Below are 26,912 nucleotides of genomic sequence, written 5' to 3'. Positions count from 1 at the left end.
ACAAAGGATATGAGTGACTAGTATGCAAAACTGAACTATCACTTTTGGGTTTTAGATTTAACCTAACCACTACAAGACACTCCTTTCCTCTCAGCTTCAGAGGAGGCTGCTCTCTCCAGGAAATCCAGGAAGATTTGCCCCCGTTTCCACTGACCTCCCAGCTCACTAGCCCTACTGCTTCAGCAGCCTTTCCAACAACACACAAAGCATGGCAGGTTAATCTCCACAGTTACCTCATAGCCCCACAACTGAAAAACTCCTGGAAAGTAGCAAGAGACACCATTTCAGATGAAGTCCTCTGAATAAAACCCACACCACCATCATTTTGACTTCCTCTCATTTCACGTTACTCCAATTCTGTTACAGATTTTTCTCTCACTTGTTAACATCTTTTTTTGAGATCCACAGAGAACAAGGAATCAACCTCTCCCACCTCACAATAATAAACCCTGACCAGCATGCAAAAAACAACCAGTATTCTACTATGCTCCTCCAGCACATCCAGGCCACCCATCAGAGAGGCTCCAACCCCAATCTTTAGCATTGTTTGGTAGTGAGACACCAAAGGTTCCAGTCATGGAATAATCTTACCTGCCATTCAAGACTTACATGCAAGAGCTAGCACCCCTTGCCTCTACCCAGATCTCCCACAAAACAGCTCATTGGAGCTAAGACATCTCACAGGAATGGCCCCAGACAACACACTGAACACCAGGGGCTGTTGGGTGCTTCAGTGAGGATTGTTCTGGCAACCAGAGTCCTTCCTCAGAACTCCCATCTGATTGAAAGTCACAGCAGATCCCATCCTGGGTCAGAGAACTGATCAGGTGCAGAAGACGATGTCTGACTAAGGGCTGGCATTCACATGGAAATACATGATACAAACCATGGGGCAGACAGAGCCGCCCATTATGATACAGGAGAAGGAAGCACAGAAAATGATAGAGTAGCTCAGCTGACTGTGGTCTCCACCTTCCAACACTGTTGTCAAATCATCTCTCTGCTCTGCAAGATTTATCTATTGCAATGCAAAATCTGACATGGACATCCTTCCCTTCCCACTCCACCTCTGCTCCTCAGCAGCTGGGTGGAAGGTGGCAAACCAGAGGCAATGGAGCAGCATGATGCAAGGAAAAGTTAGAGAACGAGTCACAGATGAGCACTGATAGAGACATTACTTGTGCTTTAACAAGCATTTAGGGGAAAAAATATATATACGTGTATATATATATTTAAAAAAAAAAAGTATATGCAGGTATCTCACGATACAACCAGAAATCTGGTCAGGCTTCTACATACATAAGGACTGCCATTCTCCTAGATCTAACACAAAATTCCCCACCTGGGCATCCTCTCTTGCAGTAATGTAAATCAATAGGAAAGTGAAGAAGAAAATACATAATTTGAAGCAGACACAGTCTTGCCCATCTAAACTGGAGGCATTTATTGTCTGCAAAGAGAACTTCATGCAATTCCTGTTGGCCTTTCTTGTGCAGGTGTGGGCTTTAAACCACAAAGCCTGTGTGTGAACACACAGAGAGCACAAAATTGCCTTCTCCCAGAATGGGCAAGGTCAGCACTTGGGGATGTACAAGAGCAGAAAACACATGCTTCATCCACACCCAGGACCAGTGGGCCTGGAGGGAGCACACCATGGGCTATGAGGGGAGCCATAACCCGTGTGCATTGCTGCTGAGCTAATGCAGCCATTACTTCGTGGCATCTTCACCAGTTGCATTTCTTCTGTTTCTGACATGAATGACAGCCCTCAAAGGGCAACATGTTAGTCAAAGCTGCCTTCTAGCCACCCTTCTAAGGTAGGCTCCTAGCTAACCCTTTGCCTTCTGAGGTCCAATGCTGAGCTTGCTTTCCTCCTTCACCTGACCAGATTTCATGGCTTGACACCTCTAAAGAGAAGAAAAGTCAGAAGGAAAAGTTCAGAGGCAGACAAATATAAGGCAGGGCATAGCAGCTAACCTGCGAAGGGGTTGTCACACTTATCTCAGGGACAAAATTGTCATCAAACAGACTGATGATGTTCTCCTGCTTGATCTCCTTGGAGGGGGTGACTTTTGGAGGCGGAGGCACCGGAGGCCCTTTCCTCAACTGCATGCAAGTGAGCACACGGCCACAGCACAGACGGCGACACCCAAAAAAACCAGAGACAGGAACCGGGTTAGCCACAAAAACTGAAGGTGGGGGAAATCACAGTCACAGGAACAGAGCAGGGTCCAGTCAACTCCATCTGAAGAGAGAGCGAGGGAAGGTGAAGGGCTGAATTGAAACAAACCAAAAAAAAACCCCAAAAAAACCCACACGCCTCCAGAGAAGGTTTGGCATCATTAGTTACACTTCAGCCGTGGGCAAGGTTCCCTCTGCAGAGGAGAAGCGTAACACAATTAATATGCATTGACAGGACATGCATACATAATTAAAGCATGTGCAACCTTCAAAAGAACCACCGGGAAGGGAGCAGATCAATTACTGAGAACACAATTCAATAGACCAAGGCAGCACTGCCTCCCTTTGACATACTTACCATACCTAAGGGAATGTGAGATAAGACTCAATTTGTCCTATTATAGGCAGGTGACCATAAGGACAAACTCTGATCTCCCCATACTGGTTCCTTGGTGCACTGGTTATCAGTGTACAATGAAAAAGGTCTGAAGGAGCTCTTGATGGTGTCTTACCACTTCTCAGCTTCAGGCAAGAACAATTCAAACTCCTGAGAAGCCAGGACTGCTGTGGGCCCAACTCTGCTCTCAGTTTCACCAATGAGCATTGACACTAATGAAGTCATGTTTCCCAAATGGATATTCCGGAGGACACATAAAGTCTGACCCTGTAACTCTAACCCATCCTAATATCCACAATCATGTTAAAAGATTCAGCCTGACACTGCATCCACAACCCCATGGGAAGCTGTGGTAGACCCCTCCCCTAGATTGACCCATGCACATCCTTTCCATGTTTTCCTGTGCACAAGGCTCAGTGATCATTTCTAGATGAAATCGAACTTTGAGGAGCTGCAGCTGTGTTGGAACAAAGCAGCCATACACATTCCCAGCACCACAGTAATGCTGAGCAATGACAATGCTTTCCATTTACTGTGATATTTTACAGTTACTTGATCTTCTCATCATACCTGGGATCCCAAGGCAGCAAGACTCAGAGACCTGACAACGAGCACCCAGTATATCAGTGTCAGGTTCAGATCTGAAACACAGCAGTTCCCAACTCCTAGTCCTGTGTTCACACTCCTCCAGTGTGCAACTGAGCTCTACAAGGCGTTTATTCAGATTGCTAAAGATATGCCCAGTTTTCTACTGGGTTATCCTACTTTAGAGACTGTGAGTATGCAAACACATTTTCCACTGAATAGCTGGCTAGAGGAAATAATGAAAATAGTGTGTTCGCTTCTAATTTTTACCGTTTGCAGAAGGTGGTGTGCCCATATTCCCTGAGAACAATGCCTTCCTGAAAATTCCCTGCTTTCCAGTTGCAAGAAGGGACCACAAATTTCAGGGAAAAGCTATTCTCAGAACAGAGCCATCACCTGCAGAAATGGGAGGCTCCAATTACAAACTCTTAAGCCAAAAATATCCCAACTCTTCTGCTATTAACTTCTCTAAAATAGTCAGTCTCCTTCCTTCCAGTGCATTAGTGTCTCAGAGACCATCACTTCCACAGTGTCCAGTATTACCTCCAACAGCAGTCTAAAGTCACATTTCAAAGACAACAGGGTTGCATATTCATGTTGGCTTATACCTGGAAATTCATCAAGCATGAACGACTTTGCTGCCTAGAATAAAACAAACCCTCTAAAATTTTTCTGCTGACTTGGATCCCACAGAGATTTACTTAAGTTCAACCTAGTTGCACTGATTTCAAAAGTGTCATTACATTGTTTCAGTGGTGTAACTGAGAGCAAAAGTCTGACCTTTGAAATTTCACAGACACCTGAAGTCCTGTGTCACCATCAAATTACTCAGTGCAGAGAGCTGATCGCAGTCGCTTCCTCCAAAAGAAAGAAATAAGCTGGTTTTGAGAATTAAGATGTAAAAGAGCTACTTTTTTTTTTTTTATGGAGAACAGTTTGAAATTTAGTTAGTATTTTTTGGGTCTCTCCTGTTTCACTGTCTTTCTCTCCAAAGCCTTTGCTTATAGTTTGCATTTGTACTTCAGACAGGAAGAGGCCAGAGAATTGTACTTGCTTGTTGCTTTTTGCTCCATCCTCCCCCAGAAGACAAGGTCCCAGCCTCCCTAGGAGGATCCTAGAAAAAATCACCTACCCACATGTCAAAGTGATGACACCTGTGAAGCTTTCACTATTAAAATTATTCAGCACTGTTGAGAGAGCAGACACTTTTGTCTTCCAGCAGGCTGGCAAGCTGACACGCAGTTTCTAGACTTTATCCCCACAGGCGCCAGGCTTGGCTCCAAGTATGAAACCCCTGTCCTTGTCTTCCTTCCCTCTGGAGCCAGCTCCATCTCTTAGCACCTAGTACGAATACAGAGCGGAGCTCTTGTTCTTCACTGTAGTGAGGGCCCAGAATGCACTAAATACAGATTGGAAGAAGCTGCCAGGCGGTGGCAGCATTGGGCTGCAGGCGAGACTGAAACTGTGCTTGCAGTCAACCTGAGGTTCCAGCCAGTGAATATTCCAGCTGGAATATTCTGCTGGATCGACAAGGGGTGCCTCCAGCTCCATTCCTGTGGGCAGGAAGGCAGCAAGTGAATGAGCGAGCACTTGCAGCCTGCCAAAAACAAGGCTGATGTGCGCTATTTAAAGGAAAGGGAAGCCGCCAAACTCAGCATGACAAGTCCACAGGCAGGTTCAGTGAAATCTGCAGTGAACCGCTCAATAGATCTGTACAATTTCTTGTTCCAAGTTTAAATCAAGTTATGGCAATCTCTGAAAAAACAGGATGGCAATTCTGGATAGATATGAACTATCCTCTCTGCCCCATACACATACCCTACTCCAAGGTCCTAGCCTAGACGTTGGCAAAGCTGCTCTAGGCTGTGCAGAGACCCTGGAGAAGTTCTGAAAAGACACTGCCAGGTATCCACACATCTCAAAGGGCTGGAAAAGACCCTTTTACCAATGTACAATTGTCCCTTTTTGTCCCTAGACAATCCTGGAAATCAAGAATGCAGTGGAGGGGAAAATATTCTGAGACGCTATCCAGAAACAGGAGAGAGCCTACACCACAGGCCTGGATTTGGAATGACACTGCTATGTGTGACAAGGAAGTTCTGGGTTGCATCCATCTCTTTTTAGAAGTGATAGGTTTTCTCTTACCAGTTTGGTCAGAACCCCTCTCAGCTTTAATTCTTCCTGGAAGACTCCTCCCTGGTGTCCTACTTACTGAAATGCAAGGACTGGTACCAGACATAAATTTGGCCTAATTACTAGTTTTCCCTATTAAGCTTTTCTGCCACTCAGCAATGGAGGAATGGGAAGAGGAAGCAAATGTTTTGTTTTCCTTAAAACCCAAAGTAAAACATGATTTGATCTGCTGAGAAGCCGGAGCTACATCTGCTATTTTAAACATGCTGCTGACTGTCTCATGTAAGGAAAGGACTAACAAAGGCCATATGGAAGGTTTCAGACTCCATATAATGTACAGTCTTCTTCCTGGTACTCATCTAATTTCTTCACAGCATAAGAATATAATGCCTTTATTTTTAGCATAATATTTTATCTTGCAATTAAAGTAAAACATCATGCAAATGTACAGATGTTCTCTTTATCGACATTAAACTTTTTCATTAAACCTTCCTCAGTTACAGAAGTTCTTGGGAAGAAACTGGACCATTGGATTCCACAGGTTAATTCAAATGTAAAGAACAAAGTTCCTTGCCTAGCTACAACTCCATCATCCCTGGATCTCCTTGGCCATCCTCCTGGACAGTAAAACATATTAATGGCCTTCCTCCTGTAGAGGCATCCAGAGACAGTTTAGTTCTTCCCTATATGATATAGAGATGACCAATGAGCAACTTGCATTCCCAGGAACCAGTGGAAGAGAACAATTGTCATGTCATATTCTCGGTGCTCAGTAGTAGGAAGAGGTCCAAAAAAAGAAACTCATGGATGTCTTTGACTCATGGACATGGTGCCATCAACAGTCATACTGCAAAGACATGGTCAATGTCATGGGGACGCTACCTGAGATGGTGACTTTGGGATGCTTGCCCCAGGTGCTTCCAAAGTGGATGGTTCCAGCTCATGGTTGACAGTCTTGGTCTCAGGGCTGGTGATGGGAGATCCATCTGGTGGAGGCGAAGGGCTTTTATTTGCTTTCGCTGGGGTGCTGTCACTAAAGGAAGGGGAGAGAGAAAGGGAGAGAGGGGGGAGGAGAGAAAGAAAAAGAAGTCTGAGCTAGGCCTAGGAGGAGTTATGCTAAGCAGCACAGATCAGTGGCCTCCATTATCTCTTTGCTTCACTGCCCACACATGTGATAAAGACATTTGAAGCCTCTACAAGCTTCTAAGCAGCATCTTTGCTGAGTCACTTGCAGTGAGCATTACTGTGTAGCAGGCTACTAAATTCCTACTGCACTGATATACTTCACCTTAGATCCAGAAAAACAAACCAAAAAAACCAACCAGGCATCCTTAATTCTGCTAGATTCTAATTTAAGTGCCCAACATTAAGTCACAGTCTTTTAATACTGAGGAAGCAGATGGGGGGAGTTCTGTGAAGCTCATTCAGTTTTCAGTTCTACAAATAATAATTTTTCAGTGTGGTGATGTACTGACACCTGCATGTGTTACGACTAATAAATTCACAACACCTGAAGTAAGGCTGTAATCGTATAATATCATATTCCTCTGTGTGGTACAATCAGCTAAGCTGGGCAAAGTAGCCAGAGGTTTCACAGGTCATTCCAGACCACAAAAAACCAGTGAGATTCTGGCTACTAATAAAGATTTCTCTATTATGGAAACTCTCCCCAGCCTTGTTTTCAATGACAAACTCCTTCTGCCCTTGCCTTTCAAGTTGGTCCTCATTCCAGGACTGTTTCTGACATACAGTCAAGAGGGATTCTTCTGGCGATTAAGATGCAAGGAGCATGTGCCAATGGCATTTACTGGTTCATAACTTGGCCAGATTTGGACAGATTTTTCAAAGGAATGGCAAGAGGCACACACCTTTCCTCAAGGCATGCCCTGGCCAAGTGTTAAGCCTGTGCTTCGAAGTACAGATCCATGAAAGAAATAGGAAAAAAAATGGTTACCGGAGAATTTCAAGAGGGATAAAGGTAAAATCATTTTCCCAGCCTAAATCTCCAGAACAGCTGAATCATCTTGGCTGAAACTCAGCTCCCCAAAAAGTAACTAATCAATTATCTCAAGTCATGCAGAAGCACAGCCACTGGTAGGGGATATTTTAGCAGAAGTGGTTACAGTTTGGCAAAACTATACACAGTTGAAAACAAAATATTGCAAAAGGGCTGTGCAACCTCATCTACAGGGAGTGATGTTTGCCTCCACTTAGAAAGTTACAGTTCTTGTGAAGTTAGAGGCCTTGAGAGAAGGCTGAAAGGAACAGATCCTTTCCTACAACTTGAGACAATAAATCCTGGTGCAGAGACAGGACCAGAGCACTGCAGACCTGATTCTGCTGGGACATCAAGTAGTTTATTTCTTTGCTCTGTCTCAAGAGAGCCTGGAGCTCTGGACATGTACATCCACTCACACTGGGGTACCCGAGGTGTGGTGGTCACTGATAATATGCATGATGGCCTCATTCCTAAGTACTCACGAGTAGGGGGACAGCAAGAAGAGGAAGGTACAGCAAGGCATTTCAACAAACCTCCCCTTCCAAGCAAGCACCTCCCCCTGCTCAGCATTCCAGCTTTCAAGCTCCCCACCCCATTCCCTCTTCATTCATTTCACTCTCACTCATTCCCCCCCAGCCATTTCCACACCCCCCACACACATTTCCCCACAAAGCGCTTGCTCTCAGGTCCACATGCAGGTCGGACATTTCTGATGACACTGATGCCAGCAGCACACCAACACAATGCAACAAACCCAGTGAAGTTCTCTGCCAACAGCCCTCACCCAGGGGCACACGCGCCAAGGGGAAAAAGGAAGAAAGGAAGAGGAAAAAGGCAAGAGGAGGGACTAAAGAACATGTATGCCAACCCTGCAGCTCTTCAGTCTGACTGGATATGCCTACATTGACCTTCTTCAGAGGTCCCCAAATATCACTTCAGTGCCTTGGGTTGTAGGAAGGATTCTGCAACATTGCCAAAGGTGTGCTAGAGATTAAAAGAAGTAATGGTCGGAGGGTGAAAGTAAGGAAGTCCTGCTCTAAATGGGAGTCACCAGGGAACAGCAGGCTCCACACAACTCATTCACAGCATGGAAACCCAGAAATTATTTCAGGAGAAGCACATCTTGCTACTATTCCCATGGCAAGGCTCTTCTGGCATCATCTGAGGCTGCACCAATGACCTTGTTGAGCCCAGTCCCACTGAAGACCCAGGCCTGAACCTCAGTAACCACCTCTAGGATCTCAGAGTGGAGTCCTACAACACCACCTTATCCCAATAAGGGCTGCTGCAGAAGGATGAGAATGGTAGAGATGGATCATCCAAGACTCCCTGTGATCAGTGCTGGGAGGTGTCTCAAGAAAGCTGGGAGTGCGTGTACAAGGACTCAAATACAGGGGAAAAAAAATCAAGGCTTTAAAGCTGGGAAAACACAGGGAGGAATGAGGCAAGATTTTGCTTACAAAGATGTAAAGAAAATGCCTCCAGGTGCCACTGTCAGAGAGAAAATACATTACTTTCCCTAGAGCTGAAAGCACTTTGGGGAAGATGGGGGACACAGTGACTCACAGCTGGACTGCCAGGACTCCTCAAATGCCCAGACTACAATTGGGGTATTGGGAGTACTGGCTACCAGCTGGCCCAAAAAAACGGTTGACTTCTCCTAGGGACCTGAAGAGGCCATTTCTCCTGGTAAGAAAGGAGGTCAGGCTTATTTTCTAAAGGCCATGAAACAGCTTTTTAGTGCCTTGTTTCTGGTGCCTGCCAGAGACTTGATTTGGAGATATGTTGGTAAAAGCCTCCCCTATGAGACGCAGCCCCATTTCTTCTCATCTTGCAAGGGCTGAGAGGGCCCCACACTAAAGCCCTCATAAAGTCACTGCTATTTACAGCTTGTTTGATGTATTGGCTGATCCCCCTAGGAAAATGCCAGTGCTAATTTTGGCTGAGCCTTTTCCAGCCCCCCAAAGCAGCACCTTCATTCCTGCACTTGCTGTTTTGCACGCATTTAGCCAGTGCAACCAGCATTGAGTGAGCCTGTCACCTGGATCCTCCAGCTTTTATGGGTCCCTGGGGAGCACAGAAGGAGCAAAGTCCTGTCTCCAAAGGGTCTGCTTCCTCTGGGAAACACAGGGAAAAGCAAGAGTGTGGGGACTGTGCCTACTGACCAAACAGGAGTACCAGAGTAAAAGCAAGTCAAAACAACAAGGTCATTGCTCTCTTTTTTTCCTTCCCATAAGCAGTTGGGAAGCAATGTCAAATCCAGGAATATCAGGCAGGGAAGGGAGTGTCACCTTTCTTCTGCAAATAGAGAGCTGGGAGCAGGATCTGATGCAGTTACTGCAGCTGAAGGAAAAGCCAAAATCCCCCAGCTTGTTTTAGTACTGCTGTGCTCCCAGACTCCTCATGGGGTTACCTCATCTGTTCTGGAAAAGCCAAGTAACACCTGCGGATGGGGATCCTGTGTGCTTGTAACAATCTTGCATGAGAGGATGAAATCTACTTTCCAACACAGTAAAAACAGACCAGTCACCTCCTGCCAAGTTCTCAAAAAGAAAAAAAGGTTGGCATCTCAGCTAAGGCTCTAAGGGGACCTTTTAACCAAAAGCAATTTTTTTTTAGGACCCCATGTGTACCAACACAAAGACTAAGAAAAATAAAAATTAGAGGAAGTTTCCATGCCATTATGCAGCAATTCCCACTTTGCTCCAGAGCACGTTCTTGTCAAATTCTTCGACCTTGGCTATGGTAATTTGAGGCATTGTAGCAGTCCAGTTATTCAATGCCATCACTGTCTTGAAAGGCAAGCTGCTGACATTAATCTTTATACAAGATAACAGGCTTCCCTTTCCTTCAGCCCTGCACGACATTTTAAATAGATGAAGCCAGACAGGGAGGACCCTCAAGAACAGCAAGTAAGAACAAAGCTGCAAGTGTCCTGCTCCCACCTCATCATCCTCCCACTGCAACAGGTAAGCAAGACAGGACTTTTGAGTGTGAAAGACCTGCCTCATGGTCCTCCCTGGCCAGGCAGGGAATGAAAATGCAGCATTTTAGACCTGTTTAAAAGGGCAAGCCCCACTAGGTAAAACTAGAACTTGTTAATCACCAAAATTGCTCGTATTTCCCATGGAAAACCCAGCACCGCACTTTTAGTCACACAAAAACAAGTCAACAGACAATGCCTGAGCTTTCAGTGATGCCTTCTTAGATAGGAAAAGAAGCAAGGATTCAAACCAGGCACACAAGCAGTTAATGGGATTATCCAAACACAGAGATATCTCAGCAGGACCCAGCAGGCCATGAACACATCGTATCATGCAAAGGACCCTTCTCCCATCACAGGGTTAACACGTGCCAGGCTGTTAGAGTCCAGCAACAGCCTCTCCAGTTTTAGGAACTACATCAAACACGTATTGAAATGCTGCTCTCCGTACCGGTACCTGCTCATCTTTTTCCTCAGTCTGGCGAACAGTTTATTTTTCTTTCTGTTGAGGATGGCACGTAAATCATTTCCGTTACAGGATGGCACAGTCAAACCAGGGAAGAAAAGTTAAGCTCCCGAGTACCCATTCACCTGATGCCACAAAACTCACTGTAATCAAGACGACAAGCTCTCCTCTCTCTCTCACACACACAAACACACAGATGTACAGAAACATGTACACACTTCCCTTGGCTCCCAGAAAGCTATGGCCTGGTTTGGAAAGGATGGGAGAGGGCTTTTTGTGCCTGTCAAAGATTTGCATACATGTGAGCAAACTAGTGTTTTCCCTGCTCTTTGGAATATACTGCCAGGGTGCACATGGATAAGAAAAAAAAAAAGAAAGGAAATTGTGTAGACCAGTAGAGAACTGTAAATGTCCTTTTTAGGTAATCACAGCTCCTCACTCTCCCCTCTAAATATCAATTCACAGGAAACAAGCTGCCCATTCTCCTTTACTTACACAATCTGTGTGCAGTCTTATATGTGGAATCTAATCAGCAGCTTTCCTACTATGTCTTTTTCCAGTCTGTCTGATTGTACTAGGAAAATGCTACAGATCTCCTAGGTCTAAATGTTCAAACTCCTTTAGAAACAAATCCCAAACGTATGTCAGAGGCTCCCAGAAATACATCAGCTTCTCTGTGCCACTGTGCTACATAGCCAGCACAGATTTGTCAGCCACAGTAATATTTTTGTAGGGCCTCGCATGAATGCTATAACGATGTACACGGATAATTGCCTCTCTTCTCACACCTCCTCCTTCATTTCCTGCAATTGTACCCACCTCCAATCCCCTTCCCAGTAGAGAAGGGCTAGGGAAGCATCTGCTCCTACTGCAGACCACAATGGGCAATCAGATCAGCGAGGGCTGTTTCCTCCTGCACATTCTCACTCCCGCCCTGTGCCACAATGATAGGCCAGATGTGGAGGAGAGACAGAAGTGGCTCACAGCATTTCCTGGCCACTGCAGAACATATTTATTATCCTGGCAAACCTTTGCTCCATCCTCCCACAACACCCTGTTCCACTGTGCTCAGGGAGAAGAGAGTTGCACTGTGGCAGGCCTGGCACCTCAGCCGAGATGCAGCGAGCAAGTGATGAAGCAGCAGCACCCAGACTGCTGCCTGCATGGAGACCTCTGTGTGTACACTCCTTTTTGGTTTTTAAGTCCCTGTGGTCTCCTAGCCAAAGAGCACAGAACGGCAGCTGAGATACTCATTATAGCCCCAGATGAAGCTAGCGCTTTAGCGGCGGGGGGGGATTATGAGGACAGGTAATTTATTCATTGGAAGCTCTTTCAGGCCAGAAACTTCATGACACAACACAGCAAACATGTCTGGGCCTGGCTGTCACTACAGTCTGCAATCACTTCCTTGAGAAAGAAAGGAAGGAGGAGGAAGGAGCTCAACAAAGCAATGGCTACAGCCTTCACCTGTCCTGTTACCTCATCCGCTTCCAAGGGCCCGAGCTGCTTCTATCAGAGACAACACAACACATGGCAGCAAGAGGATTGGCACCACAGCCCCCTCACAAGGCTTCAGTCTTGTTGGGTTCTGATGATCAACAGATCCCACATCCTAACTTGGGAAGAAGGTATTTTCACAAGAAGCATTTCTACAGGCATCTTGGAAATTTGGTGTTAACAATCCAAAATTCAGGGACCAAATTTTACTCAAATGTCCTCTTTCTTTAAAGCTGGCAAACACCACGCATATTGCTGCAAGAAGACACACAAGTCATCTGTGCACGACTGCAACAGGAGGTTAAACTGGGAGGAGAGACAAGGGAGCACAGAGGTCTCAACAGCTGATATAGCCCTTCCGATTCGATGCGCTCAGACCGCAGCTTGCCCTTACTTCATGCTTACTTCACCTCCTCCCTCCATCAATACACCAATTGAGGATGTGGGCTGTGCTCCTGCTCACCCGGCAAGTGGGAGTAGCAGCAGCTGGAAGCCAGAGCCCGACAGTTTCATCACTCACACATTTGGATGGGAGCCAGACGCAGCCTCATCCAGAGCCCGACCTCTCCCTCCCCTCTCAGTACTAGAAAATGTGCAGACTTGCACTTAACTAAACAGGACTGGACCCAGCTGAGGAAAGAAAACTAAAGACCTGGGGGACACTCACTCCTTGCATACATGCAGATTGGAAGTGGTCTGAAATCAGGAGGCCTCATATTAGTGAGGTTGCAACTACTTCCACAACACAGATGGAGAAACACATCCCAGCTGGGTACAAAGGAGGGGCACAAGGCTTTAGCAAACAGGAGGTTCCAAGTTTGGAGGGCCAAAGAGGAGGCTGAGGGAAAAACAGGATCTGGGCGCTCAAGCTCACAAGTTGCAGGTACGTGGTGGAAGCTTTTGAGGGAAAGAACAGGATGGGTGCTGGTCAGTTGGACCCAGAAGGAAGGGCAGCTTGGTATTACACATTGGTACATGGAATCTGACTTTAAAAAGGCAGAGCTGAGAGTCAGTTGGCTAAATATCAGCACCCAGTGAAAGTTTATGCCTCCAGATGCTACGCTAGAAAGGGGTAAGAGCTATTGCATTGTATCTGCTAACCCCAAGTGCAATCTTGGACATGCTATAGAGAGTCTCAGGAGGGCATTGGCTGGCTATGTGTAGGTAGTCAAATCATTCCCCAACAGACAACATGAAGGTTTCAATACCCCCGGTAGAGGCATCCCTATCCCTCCTCCCCTGCTGAGGCACAGACACTACCCCCACAGTTACTGACCTGGGCTGTGCTTTCACTGGCAAGGCGTTGCCTGAGTACTGCTTGTCTAGACCCAGCAGGATATCATGGAGGTTTTGGTTCAACTGCAAAATACAAAAACAAGACAGAAAAAGAATGAGAAAAGAGCCCCCAGTGCCAGAAGAGAGTCTGGGCTGGCCTGCAGTGGCTGACCAAACACAGGCTTGTGCCGGGACATGTGCACATAATCAGCTATCCCGAGAGAGGACAGCCCTACATCTGTTTCCACTCCTCCATGGGTATGAAATGCTACAGCACTCAAACTGTTGAAAAGCTGATGGTGTCTCGTGGGAATGCTCTGCCTCCCTTACACATCAGCCTCTTTGCTTCCCTACCACCTGTCCCCACTGCTGTGCTGCCAGGTACCATTGCAGAAGCAGGCAGTGTTTACCTGAGGGTCTATGTGCTGGAACTGAAGCCTCTCTCTGGATTTGTACCCAAAGCTTTTCCTCAGATCTGCTCATAAAATTCAGGATATGTCCACGTGAACTGCAGAGCTAAAGGCAGCTGGACTTCCAGTCAACAGCAAGCATTGCCTTTGCAGGCTGCCTGGGCCACAAAGGTTTGGGCAGGACCTGGATATCTTTGCAGAAATGCAATATTAGGGGTTAAACTCTCCCTGGCACCAAAGGCTGCAATACTCACTCCCAAAACTCCTATTCTGAAACAGCTCTTTCACAAACAAGATGAGATGCCAGATTTATCACTGGGAGGAGAAGGGATCCAGCGCAATCAGTGCTGGAGGCATTGTGCCGGCAACACCAGCAGTTAATTGGATGCTATAGCAGTAATAAGAAACAGATGGTTCTTATGGAATAAAGCAAAAACCCTGTTCTCATACGCAAGTCCTCAGGAAAGAAAAATCCTAGACATGATACAAGAGGAGAATTCCTGTCTAACAAGCATCTTTCCCATGTTTTGCTGAATGTAAGTGAAGAGCAACAAACTGATAATTATAACAATCTTCTCTACTATTAACAATCAGTTCATCCCTCAGTGGAGAAGAACAGGCTATTAACTGGAAAGGTCCCCACGAAACGTCAGTGGGGCTCAAAATTGATGCATTACACTGAGGCAGAGGGCCCCTGACTGCTGGGAATTGAAGGCCTATAATGTTGCTTGTTGCTTAGCGGCTGTCTTGTTGTCAAGATGACATTGGGAAGGGGAGGGAATGCAAGAGTTTTCCAGCTGGGCTCTCAGTTGCTCGTCAAAATTAGTGCAACATTTACAGAGGACGTGCAACTCTTAGTAGCAGCGTACAGACCTAAGGAATTACAAGACTTCGCCAGTTTTTAAGTGAATGAACAACAAGAACATACTTGTAACTGAAAGTGGCAATGGGGGGGCTTTCCCACAGACTGTTCCTGAGGTCTCTGCTGGGTGCTGGCACACAGCACCAGGATCCAGGCTGCCACCACCAGGCTACAATACTGTTTGCTGCTGTGGCACCCAACTTGTGGCCAACTGGCAGTCCATGCAAGGGCCATGCTAAGCACTCAAATGCCTTCTCTTGGGTCACAGGGCAGGAAAGAAGCCAAAGCAGGGAGGTACTGCTGAGAACTACCTTGAGGTATCAGTGAGGCCAGTCTCGGTCAGCTGACTTGCAGATTGGCAGATTCAACTGCTGGTTTCATCCCCGCAGCCAGACAGATGAGAGTTCACAACAATTTGCTGCCAGGTAGCAGAGGAGGGGGCAAACAGATACCAGGCTCAGAGTGCCCAAGTTATAGGTTACAGATTCATAGTGTAGATGAACTAAAACAAGACAGCAAGAGATTGGCCTGGAAGTGGCTTCCCTTCCCTCTGCAGTTCTGCAAATGAGCCCTGCCAAGTGCCACAAACTCCCCACTGCTGCATGGCCTTGTGGTCTCTTCCCTGTGCTCCATCCCTTTATATTACTGTCTCAGACAGACTTTCCCCTAAGCAGCTCAGAAAAAACTACGGGTTAACATTTTCATCTGACATAGGGCAAATGCTCTGTTTTCTCCAGCCTTTTTTTTCAGGGTTTTTTGTTTGGGTTTGTTTTGGGTTTTTTTGTTTTTTGGTTTTTTTAGCAACAAAGAGGAGACGTTGTATTCATAGGATAAGCTGTTAGTTGCCTTACCTTGCTCATTTCTTTATGGAAGTTCTCTTCTAGGCCTGCTATACTCTGGAATGTGTTGACGTAGAAACCAACACGACTGCCAAATGAAAAATGAGACAGAATAACTCAATGGATACAATGCTCTCCCAAAAACTTTCAGTTCTGTCCCTTCTACTACCTCCCACTCACCATTCCCATTCAAACTCAACTCTGTCAGGTCTGGTACATGCTGGAAGAGACGAGCAGCAGAGAAGCACAAAGGGGGTGATGGAGCAAAGGTCAGGCATGGGGCAAACGTGTCCGAGGTGAGGAGGAGGCCAGGTGGGATAGGATCTGAATTTGTGCTGGCTAAAGGGAGGTTGCAGGGCAGGGTGGGGAAGAAATAAAAAAAGAAGAAAAAAAAAAAAAAAACACACCAAAACAGGGACAGTGGTAGAGTAACAGAAAGGAAAAGGATGGAGACTGTGATGCAGATGGAGTGTGGGGAAAGCTCAGAGAACTGGCAGAAGGACAGACATTAATTCACTCTGAAGTCCCTCAGCACCCGGGGAAGCAAAAAAGCATGAACCGTTTGCTTCAGGAGCAGAAGAGTAAGAAAGCACGGGATAGGCATGGAGAAAAACAGGAACACAGAAGGATCAGCTGGATAGCAGGAGCTTGTCAACAACCTGTGACACCTTAAAATCCCAGCAGCTGCCGGCCGCCCTCCTTCCTCTAGCCAGCCTGCCAGCTGCCAAAGGCGAGTGCTGCACCAGCACCCAGCTGGAGGAGCACAGGAGGGAGATGCTCTTTAAGGCCAGCGGCATCACCATTCTGCGCATGGAACCACCCAGATGCCTGTATCCCTCCCAGCTCCTTCCTCCGCCAGGCCTGCACGCTGCTGTGAGCAAAGAGTCCTGACCCAGCCTGGAAAGGGAAATGAAGGCAGACATCTGCACTTTGCTCTCCCACCCTGCTGCCGCCCACCCTCCATCCCCCACGGACCAGCGTTGCCAACCCAGATGTGATCACGGCATTTAAAAATAAGAAATTGGGACACTCCTAGGAGGATTTTGCCTGCTTTCCACTGTGCTGTCCCCATGCATCAGCTTCTACTGCCCTCCAGTTCATCCACCAAACTAGATGTTGGTCTGTTTCTTTTTCCTCCCTTTTCATCACCATAATCACAGGTATGGCAAATCCATGGTTTCTCAAGTCTTCCTATTCTCCTATTTTCCTCTGCCCAGGCTATGTTTTGTTAAATAGAGCACAACAGACAGTTATAACCACTAGTTTCTCACTGGGTCCTGTGTCACATAGCCAGGAGCACATAGAGGGGCAAGAGAAGGCAGCCACACCTCGTCTTTGTTCACCCAACTGCCCAAACTCGAAAGTGGCATTCAAAGCAGAGCAACCTGTCCTCTCAGCCTCTCTTTTTTGTTAAACCTGTTGTTTTAGTGTGTGCTCATTAGCTCACATGGTGAGACACAGTGATCAAGGCATCCCCTCTCAGCTCTCTCCAACCCCAGTGACTGTATAAACCCCTCTGACATCTCATCTTCCCTTGGTCAGGTAGCTGACATACCCACTCAGCTGCAGATATTCCTTCCAACAAGCTCACTCCACACTCAGAACCTTAGTGACCCTGGCTGCTCTGTCTGCTGTCCATGGCAGAAGCTGGACCATTGCCCAGGAAAGCTGGGCAGAGTTGGTGGGGCAAAGGGATTAATCAGACAAAACATAGAAACGGTTCCTCTTTGTGGTAAATTTGAGATTTTCATGAGGATCATGAAGCAAAGCACAGAAAGCCCAGGAGGAACCTGGCTGGGGGGAATCCTAGGATAGACTCTCTGAGATGACCCAGAAAACAAGAGCAGACACCCAGCCCAAGCTAAGGAGAACAGTGATACAAGAGCTTGGGTCTTCGCTTCATTCCAACCAGCCCTTGGGAAAACTTCCAGCACTCACCTATTCCATAGTGAAGGCAGCTCCTCCTGAAGATCAACATTCATCTCTTCGAACACCTTCTGAGCCTTTACTAACTCTTCTTCAGCCTTAACAGCAGAGAAGGGAGATTGTCAGCTCCAGTGCAGACAAATACCCTGCAGGGCTGTGACAACTGTGACTCTTTCGACTTCCTTGGGAGACCAGGCAAAATTCTGGCATGGGGTAATCCTCATCCCAAATGAGTCCCCCGGAAGACCTGATGCCCCTTCAGGCTTTCTCTCAATTGATTTCTCTGTTTGGATACTCAAGAAGCAATTCAAACATCCACTAATGTGTTGTAAGTGCTATACATTTCCCTGGCTTCGAAAACAGAATGGAGCTGGTCAGGCAGTTCAGCCTCCAGCTTGGTACAGATGAAGATAATAGTGGCCCCTATCCCTTGCCAGGTCTCTGAAAGAGTTGAAATCCATCGTAAATGGCACTGAAGAAGAGTCCTCCTTTGTGGGGACTCTTTGTTCAAGCAAGGTCATGCCAAAGCCCCAGCTCGTCTGAGGAAGGGAGGAGATCTGCATGGCTGGCTGATTCAGCTCTCACAAAGCTGACTGGAGAAGCAAGGAAGGGTATGCAAAGCATGAGTTGTGCCAGCAGGAGGCCAGGCTGGAGCGCTTGAGCAACAGGTCTTGGTTTCAGTGGTCTCACATACACTCATCGGTGAGGATCTAATACAAGAGCAATCCCTGGCTGGCTGTTGGCCCCCAACACCAAAGGAAATGTGCCTTGTACAGGACCTCTTTCTCCTGGTTGAGAGTTTAAATTTGATCTGTTCATTTGACCTAGACACTGACAGACCCCAACACTGATACATTAATTCTGATGGGTTTCAGTAACAAAAAGGATGATCCTGGTTTCTGCTGCTGACAGCAGACATCAGCAACCAGCACATTCCCCTTCTTTTATTTGTTGTGACATCTTCCTTTTTCCAGCGCCCTGACTTAAAACTCAAAGCTTGCCAATTAAAACGTTTCTATTCTGTAATTCGCAACAGCACAGCATTCTCCCATAACCCTGTGCAGTGGCATGCAGGATGGCCAATTCCTGCATGAGCAACTTGTCAACACATCTTCATATGAAGGTCAGTACCTACTTACACGTGTGACAACAGCAGGAATGTCGTGACGCCACAGGGCTCTGCAAAGAGCCTGCAAGCCACTGGGGAACTGGATCTCTCTACGAGCCCACAGTCAGATTCCTACCCCTTCTATAAAATGGGAGTTTAATCTTCTTTGTGCCAGCTCAATTCAGCTTACTGCTCCTTAGTGATGGGTATATGGCAAAAAACAGGATCCATGGGAGAAAGGACTTAAAAATATTTTGAAGTTCAAAGTCCTGTTCCTCACAGTGTTGTTTACGACCCTCACACCCTCCATTTCTCTCCTGACTGATGCCGCAGAAGCTCCTACTTTCCAGCTAGCTCTACCTTACAGAGGGTTGCTCTTTGCTGCAAAAGGCAAGGATAAGACTGTGTACTCAAGATCAGCGGAGAAAGCTTCCCCCAGAAAAAGACAAAACTGAGAGGTATTCAAAAGTTAAGCAGACCTTGTGAGGGACAGGCAGAGGGGGAAGGGGATATGATGCTTCCACCCAGAAACCCCTGTATTTCACTGCTACACTCACTGAAAAACCTAGCATTTCAAGAGAGTTTGCACAAAACAAGGAGCCCATTTTAACAGAGACATAGTTTATGCTGGATCAGAAATTATCATCACAAAGACTCATTCTGCCTTACAATCCCTTTAAGAATGAATGTTTCTAATGTAAGCATTTTAAAGGAAGTAAAAAAAAAATTACAGTCCATCCCCTGGCTTTATATTATTCTAATTTCCAAACTAGACTGGAACCAAAATCAACCCAGGAGATGATGCATCATCAAATGCTGTTAGTTTTTCAGATACAGTGAATATTAATAACAGTCTTTCCCTCTCTCGTTTACCTGTTCAGAAGGTCAGAGAACCTAGAAAGCAATGTATGAATATTGTGACATCCCGAGGCAAAGGCAAAATCAGCAACAGGCAACGTTCACTCTAGAGTAGCTGTAGGAATCAAGGACCCAACTAGTGCTCTCATTCCCAAGTATAGCATTGGATTCATTCTTCACTCCTTTTTAAGCCCAGGGATCTTCTCACCAGTGGGATTTATTTTGCTTGGAAGCAAGGGTCCTGATGCTGGATAGCCCTGACTGCTTCCATCCAGAGCCAAAGACAGATAAGAACTTGGTCATGAGCCCTGCTAGAGGGAAATCCAGCTCATGCAATAAGGTGGGGAAAGGAAGAAAGACACAGGTATCAGGGGCAGAGTCCATTGCTACTGTATCTGTGCACCTTCTATCTCAGCTGTCATCCCTGTCAACCTGATGGAGAACAGAGGCAGAAGACTGTAAGGCCAGGTCCATGAAATGTGATCTCAGAAAATTCTTCCTCTCCTCTCCCTGCCTGAAAGAGGGAAGGTTTGAGCAGGAGCTGAACACAAATGGTTTCCTGACCTTCTACAGAGCCAAGGCGCAGAGTGACAAGCACAACCAGTTCAGGTGTGACAGGGGAGCAATTATTCCACATTATGTTTCCTACCATCATGCATCCCAGCACTCATAAGTGTCTGGCAACATCCAGCGTGGTGCTTTCAGGCAATCTGGTGACAATTTATCTTCAAATATTGTGCTGTGAAGTGTGGTAATTACGCACAGCTCAAAAAATAGTTTAGAAATCCATAAGGCAGGGGCAAAGAGGAGAGCTGGGCATCCCAGCCCAGGCCAGAGCTCCCAGCAGCGCCAGCCAGACCTGCCTCTCAGACGGCAGCACAGCCCAGGGCTCAACTTGCTGGCTTTCTCCTACAGAGACACTGTTCTGCTATTATTCCAGCACCAAGGATGTGGCTTTTCACTCTGTATTCAGCATTTCAGTGGAGCTTAGCAAAAATGCAAGAATTTGCTGTTCTAAGGCATTTTTCCCCTTTGTTTCAAACAGCACAGTCACTAAGATTTGTAACTGAGAATGTGCAACAGCAACCCCCTCCAGGAGACTTTACAGAAAACACCCACTGTATTGTTTTTGTTAGTATCTGCTAACAGCCTAAAAAGCCAGTGGTTTGTACATTGGAGGGAGGGACTTGGCTTTACAGCAGAAATAATAAGTATCACTGACCCCATTTTTGCTTGGAGGTTGTAAAATTATCAGGCAAGAAGAGACACCAACACAGCTGCTGGTAAGAGGAAAGACTTTTTTTTTTTAGGCTTATCATTCTGAAGCTCTTCAATAAATGCAGTGTCATCAGCTCTCTGACTTTTATCAAGAGCTTAATGAGATTCAGGGTTGTCATTAACACCTTCAGTCTCAGAGTCACACAAACATAAAAACTGAAGGTATTTTTTTTCCTGCCTGCTCATGTTTGTGGAGAAAAGCTAGAAAACCTACAGGTTCAGAATACAAACTCATCTTTATTGAGATTATTTTTGCTCGTCCTCATTCAAAATAAAAATTAAACAAACAAACATTAAAAACTTGTCCACCTAAATATTTTGTTTCTAATTGTGCAATAGTATTATTTAGTTCAAGAATGAAAGGAAAAACTTAAAGGAGGACTTGATTTGAAAATATCTGGGGTGACTGAAAACATTAATGCCACTTAGCAGGTGAACACCCCTGCAACACAGCGAGTGGGAAGTTACATAACCCTTGTGACACACTTTAGGGCAAAGTCACCCAGTGAGTGAAATGATGGAATGACTCTCGGACGCCTGTCCCAGTGCTTCCAGTGCAATGGAAGAGGGAGCACTCCTAGGCACCATTTCCACAGGCAATTTGGAGTAATCCCAGTGTCACAAGTCTCCTCAGCCAGTCTGAAAAGATGAAAAGTGCCCAAGAGCTGATTTATTTATTTGTGGCTTGAGAAACTTCCCATACCTGCTTTCTAGTCCTCTAGAAATACCACCAACCAAACAGACCAGTCAAGAACCACAGCCCTGCAGATCGTTCCCAGCAGGGCTGAGGCACGGGGGCTCGGGTAGCCTGCCAGATGTGCTTCTCCCTGCTATCAGGAATGAACACATATTTCTTCCCTTTGCTATGCATCTTAAGGAGGACTGCTCACAGCTTTTCTTTCCCCGAGCTTTACTGATGTGGTAATCTAGTATCTTCCCAGATCTGCAGTCATAAACTGACTGTGAAAAACCCAGGTGCTTTATAAAGGTGAGAGTGCCTTAGTGTTTCTAAACTCCAGTACATTCACTGACAAAGAATGTGACAGTAGAAACATTTGAATGAGAACAGATGAGCTCACCAGAACTTGTGAGCAGGTAACTGGCGCTGGCAGTTTGGGTAATGATTTACTATCCCTTGCCTATTGAAAGCATTTTCTTCTCACTGGCTGTTTTCTGTCAGCTCCCTCTTATCCCTCAAGCAGCTCCAAGGTAAATATCGAGGGAGGTTTCATCAGGAAGCCATGCTTCTCCTATGCAAATAGGATAGACATTCTTAGTCCCTGCAGTTTCTCTGAGCTGCTCTCATGTCCCTCAAGACACTATAACCTTAATGTTTGGCAAAGTTCTGCCAAATGACGCAACCATGACTTCAACCTGGAGCCGTTCAAATATATTTGGGGTGGAAATTCCCTGGTCTGGCCATACTGCTTCTCCTACACAGACTGAACCTCTGTACACCTGGAAACAGCTCGTTTAGACCACAAGAGCCAGGACAGCGCCTGTTTTGGAAATTGGGATTTTACCATGGGAGAATGTTGAGACTTAACTCAGCCACCACAGAAATTGCTTTTGAAGCAATGTGGGCTTTTTTCTGGTTTTACTCACCAATAGAAATGCAGAAGCAATTTTTTCCAATGTTTTCTTTTTTTTTTTAACAGCAACAATAAAAATTGACTGCTTCTCTTAGAAGAAAAAGGAATAACTGGAGGAGCTACACTACATTACCCCTTGCCTTGGTGCTATTCGGAGGGCTTCCTTCCTCCTCATTTCATTTTAGGGGGAGAAAACAATAGTCCAGTATTAGCACACCTGATTAGAAATCCATAGGACATGCAGACACTCATTCACTGGTCAGTAACTTCCACGTATCCACTGTGGCTCAGGACACTGTCCCAAGGACACGCTTAACAGAGAGGACTAGAGTGAACGTTACCTAGAGATTAGTTGCATGGTACAATCTAGAGCCCAAAATAGCGCATGCAGGGTTAAAGCCAGGTAGATCAGCAGTCACCTGATTTCGGAGCAGATTAGTTTGCGCAACGAGGTGAGCTTGTAGCTTCCCTTGACACCACTGAGGCGCGGCTTTCTCAAGCAGCGAAACAGGCTGGGGGGAGGGAGCATGTTTGAGTGAAAAGAGAAAAAAAATAAACAGAGAACAAGAGAGACTCGAACATGTATCTTTCAGGATAAAAAAAAATAAAATCACAACAGAGAGTGTATTTAGAGGCTGGGCCAAACCAGTATCACCAAGGTGAAAGAAAAAACAAACATCCTGGGACGGATCAGTTGCGAATCCTTTGAAGCATGCCAAGTTTAGCAGTAATTAATGCTCCAGTGTGGGCTGGGACACTGCAGACCAGCCAGGCAGCTGCAAAGAGCAACAGATACAGTTGTTAGTGACCCAGCGCACAGACAACCCTACTCCGAGTCATGGCTGTGAAGTGGGAGCTCCTTAAAGAGAGGTCTGGATTAATTAACCATGGTAATTATTTACATGCAACAGCTGAAAGTCCACAGTGCTTTATTTTAATGGCAGGTTGTGAGTTTAGCAATAAGTGGCAGGAGTCCTGAGCGGGAAAAGAACATTGATATATTAGAGAAGAAAAAAGAGACCGTATAGCTCCAAAACGTATTTTCATCGCTGTTATCGCTGTTTCTGTTATTATACCATGAAACATCAATCAAGTCAGTTCCCATTTTGTATGCTGTATCATAAACAAGATTTCTCTTTCCTAGGAGCCTGTCATATTCCAAAGTACCTTACACCACAAAAAACCCTACTTCAGAGGTCACATGAGCAAAATTGCAGTCACAGAAACAGAGAGGTGAATGTCCTACCCCAGCGTAGTGCACGCTGAGCCCTGGCTGCTGCCCACAGCCCTGCAGAGCTGTATGACCGCAAGTGTGGGATCACTGGCTGGGCTATGAAACCCGCCGCTTTGGAAAGAGCATACAGACAAGAACTTTCGGGGACTCACTGCTCCCATCTTTACAGGATCAGGATGGTGCGGTGTGTCATGTATTATCCTGTGCATGAACTTATGGCCTAAAGCACAGAGGGTGGAAAGACCTGATTCAGTGCACATTTTGGCTAACGAGAAGAGTCCAATCAAGTACTAAGAGACAGTTCACACAGGCTGAATCAGAAACAGAGCACCAACTCCTAAATCTCAACATTTCACTCTTCAAACTGCGTTGTTCTTCATACTTTAACAAAAGAGTAAACAACGATCCCTGTTATTAACATCTTAGGTGAGCATTTGGGGCAACATGAGCAAGTGCAGCAACGACAAAGGTGGCCAGCCTCTGGGGCAGATCACCAGGTACCAACCTGAGTAGATGAATTCCTATAAAAAACATTTCCACTGCGGCAAAGATCCTGCAGGCACATACCATGAGTAATACCATGCCCCAGGAAACTCTGCTCCCCAAACAAAATGAAGTACTGCTTTGAACAGAAGGCACAACCAGCTGGACCTCATGCCTTGCATACAGAACCAAGACTTGCTTTGCCACACAAACGATGCAAAGACACCTGAGCGATCAATCTCTCTTCCCTTTGTCTGTCAAGGTTAATCACAGTGCATGCACTGAGTGAGCAGATCACTTGCAGATTAAAAATAAAAGTGCTGTCAGTTGGCCATTAAATGCAGATCTTTCACTTGGTGAACAGATGTATCTTTATTTCTTCCATGCAGGAGAAACACTAGTCTTTCTCACATAGCCCATATTTCCCCCTACCAGAAATAACTCCAAGCAAAGGACAACAACTCTTCTCAGCCTGGTTAAAAGATACAGATCGAGGCTCTTTCTTTCCTGCACTGCTTCTAGCCTGAAGAGTCCTGATGTGCCATGGCCCTCATTCAAGAAAATTAAAGATGTCTCCCCAGCCCTGGACTATTCTGTTGCGTCAAGACTTGTCCTGTGGAGTGGGGCATGTGGGTTCCAATCCACTCAGGGTACAGGAGTAATCCACAGCTCATTTTCTGGGCAGGTATTTGAACCACGCGCCTCCTCTAGAATAAGGTTAGCACTATCACCTTTCTTCAGCTACGTTTAACAGAAAATCTAAAATTTTTAATGACATTTATTTTAATTAAAAATTAAATCCTTCACTTGCGTGTTGAGCATGCTCTGCAGTTAATCCTGGATCAAGCTTTTTACAGGCATGCAAAAAGCCATTTCCTGACAAGAGAAAACTCTTGTTTTAATGCCTTCACAGCCATATTTATGATCCAGTTATTGTTACCAATAGACAACAGAACACAGTCATCAAGTGTGTATAGGGTGCCTTTCTACCAATGAACTTCTAACTCACACTCCTAAGCGTCTCTGTCCTAGAATATCAGAGGACTTCACAAACATAACCAACTTCAAGCAACATTCAAACACACTCACCGCTGTTCTAAGATTGGGACACAGAGGCCCAAGAAGCAGACAAACTGGAAAATTTTTCTGGAGCATTGCAAGGTTTTGCTTCCCTCAGAGGCACCCAGGCTTTTCTGACAGACGTCACTGGTACTGCGGCATCTGAGGAAATGCATGCCTAGGCTTTGGCCACTGAGAGATGCAGACTGATGATGGTGGGTCTGAACCAACACAGAGACCATCCTGCCTTCTAGGAGAACTAAACAGATGAGAAGAAAATGTCTGGCAAAACCTTACCAGTTCACGACATCTCGATGATCTTAAAGGTCCTTCCCAACCCAAATGATTCTATGAAAACAGACCCAGTGAAGAGGTACAGGTGCACGTAAAACCTGCTCAGTAGACAAAGACAGACCTCCCAAAACAAAAGAATGGCTGCACATCCTTCTGCTTGCTTTACCTTTGCAATTTTGGTTTCGTCCTTCTTCTTTGCAGTTTGCAGGGCTTCAAAGTGGTGTCTGGCACTGTCGTAATCCACAAGCTTCCTTCCTCGCTTCGCTATACGAGACTAAGAAAGATTGAGAAAAGAGTTGTGACAATCTTCCCCAGCACCCAAAAGCACAAAGCTTCTCAGAAAATGCCCCCTCCTCTTCACCCAACTTCCAGAGCACCCCATGCTCTGCCCACACAAGGACACTCACTGGATACTCCACACAGGCTGCCCAGAGAGGTGGCCCTGGGAGCCACCTGAGACAACCACCATTCTAGAGGGAGCTCCTCAGGAGAGCAGACCCAGCCAGGGAAAGCAAACGGATCCAACCAACAACAGGCCCCACCTCTGGATGACATTAATGTTTTCAGAATTGTAGCTCTGGTGATTCCTAAGCCTCCCCATGCACCTGCATCCTTCAGGCACCTGCTTTACAATTTCCAGAGCCTCTCGAGGGCTGCAGCCAGACTCTAACTAACCAGCTCACAGCTCTAGTTCCTGTGAAAGCTCAAAAGATTAAGTTCAACAAAAGAAAGCATTTTTGTTGCCAGCACAGCAAAAGCACTCATCCACATGCTCAGGATACACCTAGGACAGCATTTTGGACCCTGCAACAGGAGCTCCAGACAGAAGCAACCGCAGCCACAGGCAGTGGTCCGTTGTAACCAGCTATTAGGCGAGAAGCGTGAGGGAAAAACTGTAGCACTGTGTCACTGACAGGCAAGACACACTCAGGCCGTAGCAAATGCAAGGAGGGAGCCAACTGCGTACCAGACTCGTGTTCAGGAATGGAGTCCTGACAAGTCCAAGAGTGAGAATCCAGAATAGACAAGTCAGGCCCGTGGCCTGATCCTCCATTACTCTTCTTCATCTGAGGTGCCTCAGGCTTTGTCCCCCAGCAGAGTTTCACTTTGGTGAGGCCCAGGCCCACCAGGCTGCCCTGTTTTAAGAACCAACCAGCCATCCCCCTTAGACTCTACAAACTTCCCAGACTATTTGGGCTGGAGCACAGGTATCCCAGCCTGACGCTAGCACCCCAAAGCTCAGAGAGCCTGGTCCAGCATCAGTGATCAGCAGTCTAGAGATAGGGTGCAGAATTGGAGTGAAAAGGCATGGCAAGGAGTCAGGAGCATTTCTAATTAAGCACAGCACCCAGAGAAATTGAAAGTGCAAGATGAAGAATTGGCACTGGGATTTACTTGCAACAGCAAAATCTCCCCCTGCACTGCACTTGGCAGCGAGATGTGGTCTCCTCTC

The 26,912-nt window shown here is 46.2% G+C and overlaps 1 protein-coding gene across 6 annotated transcripts in view; it reads right to left on the bottom strand.

Moving 5' to 3' along the window:
- BIN1 (bridging integrator 1) overlaps nucleotides 1-26,912 on the bottom strand; it is a 98,135-nt gene that overhangs the window by 14,151 nt on the left and 57,072 nt on the right. For 2 of the 6 annotated variants that reach the window (XM_065637563.1, XM_065637565.1), the window contains exons 6-11: nucleotides 25,626-25,733; nucleotides 17,566-17,651; nucleotides 15,640-15,715; nucleotides 13,518-13,600; nucleotides 10,730-10,780; nucleotides 6,179-6,329 (exon numbers count right to left, since the gene is read on the bottom strand). In XM_065637563.1, the coding sequence (XP_065493635.1) occupies nucleotides 6,179-6,329; nucleotides 10,730-10,780; nucleotides 13,518-13,600; nucleotides 15,640-15,715; nucleotides 17,566-17,651; nucleotides 25,626-25,733 (555 nt within the window). Of the gene's footprint in view, nucleotides 1-1,977; nucleotides 2,107-6,178; nucleotides 6,330-10,729; nucleotides 10,781-13,517; nucleotides 13,601-15,639; nucleotides 15,716-17,565; nucleotides 17,652-22,808; nucleotides 22,902-25,625; nucleotides 25,734-26,912 lie in introns of all 6 variants that reach the window. The other 4 variants (XM_065637564.1, XM_065637566.1, XM_065637567.1 and 1 more) reach the window with 3 other exon arrangements.

Source organism: Caloenas nicobarica, chromosome 6 (assembly GCF_036013445.1).
Source record: "Caloenas nicobarica isolate bCalNic1 chromosome 6, bCalNic1.hap1, whole genome shotgun sequence".
Classification (NCBI taxonomy): Eukaryota; Metazoa; Chordata; class Aves; order Columbiformes; family Columbidae; genus Caloenas; species Caloenas nicobarica.
This window is presented reverse-complemented; position numbering and strand designations above follow the sequence as displayed.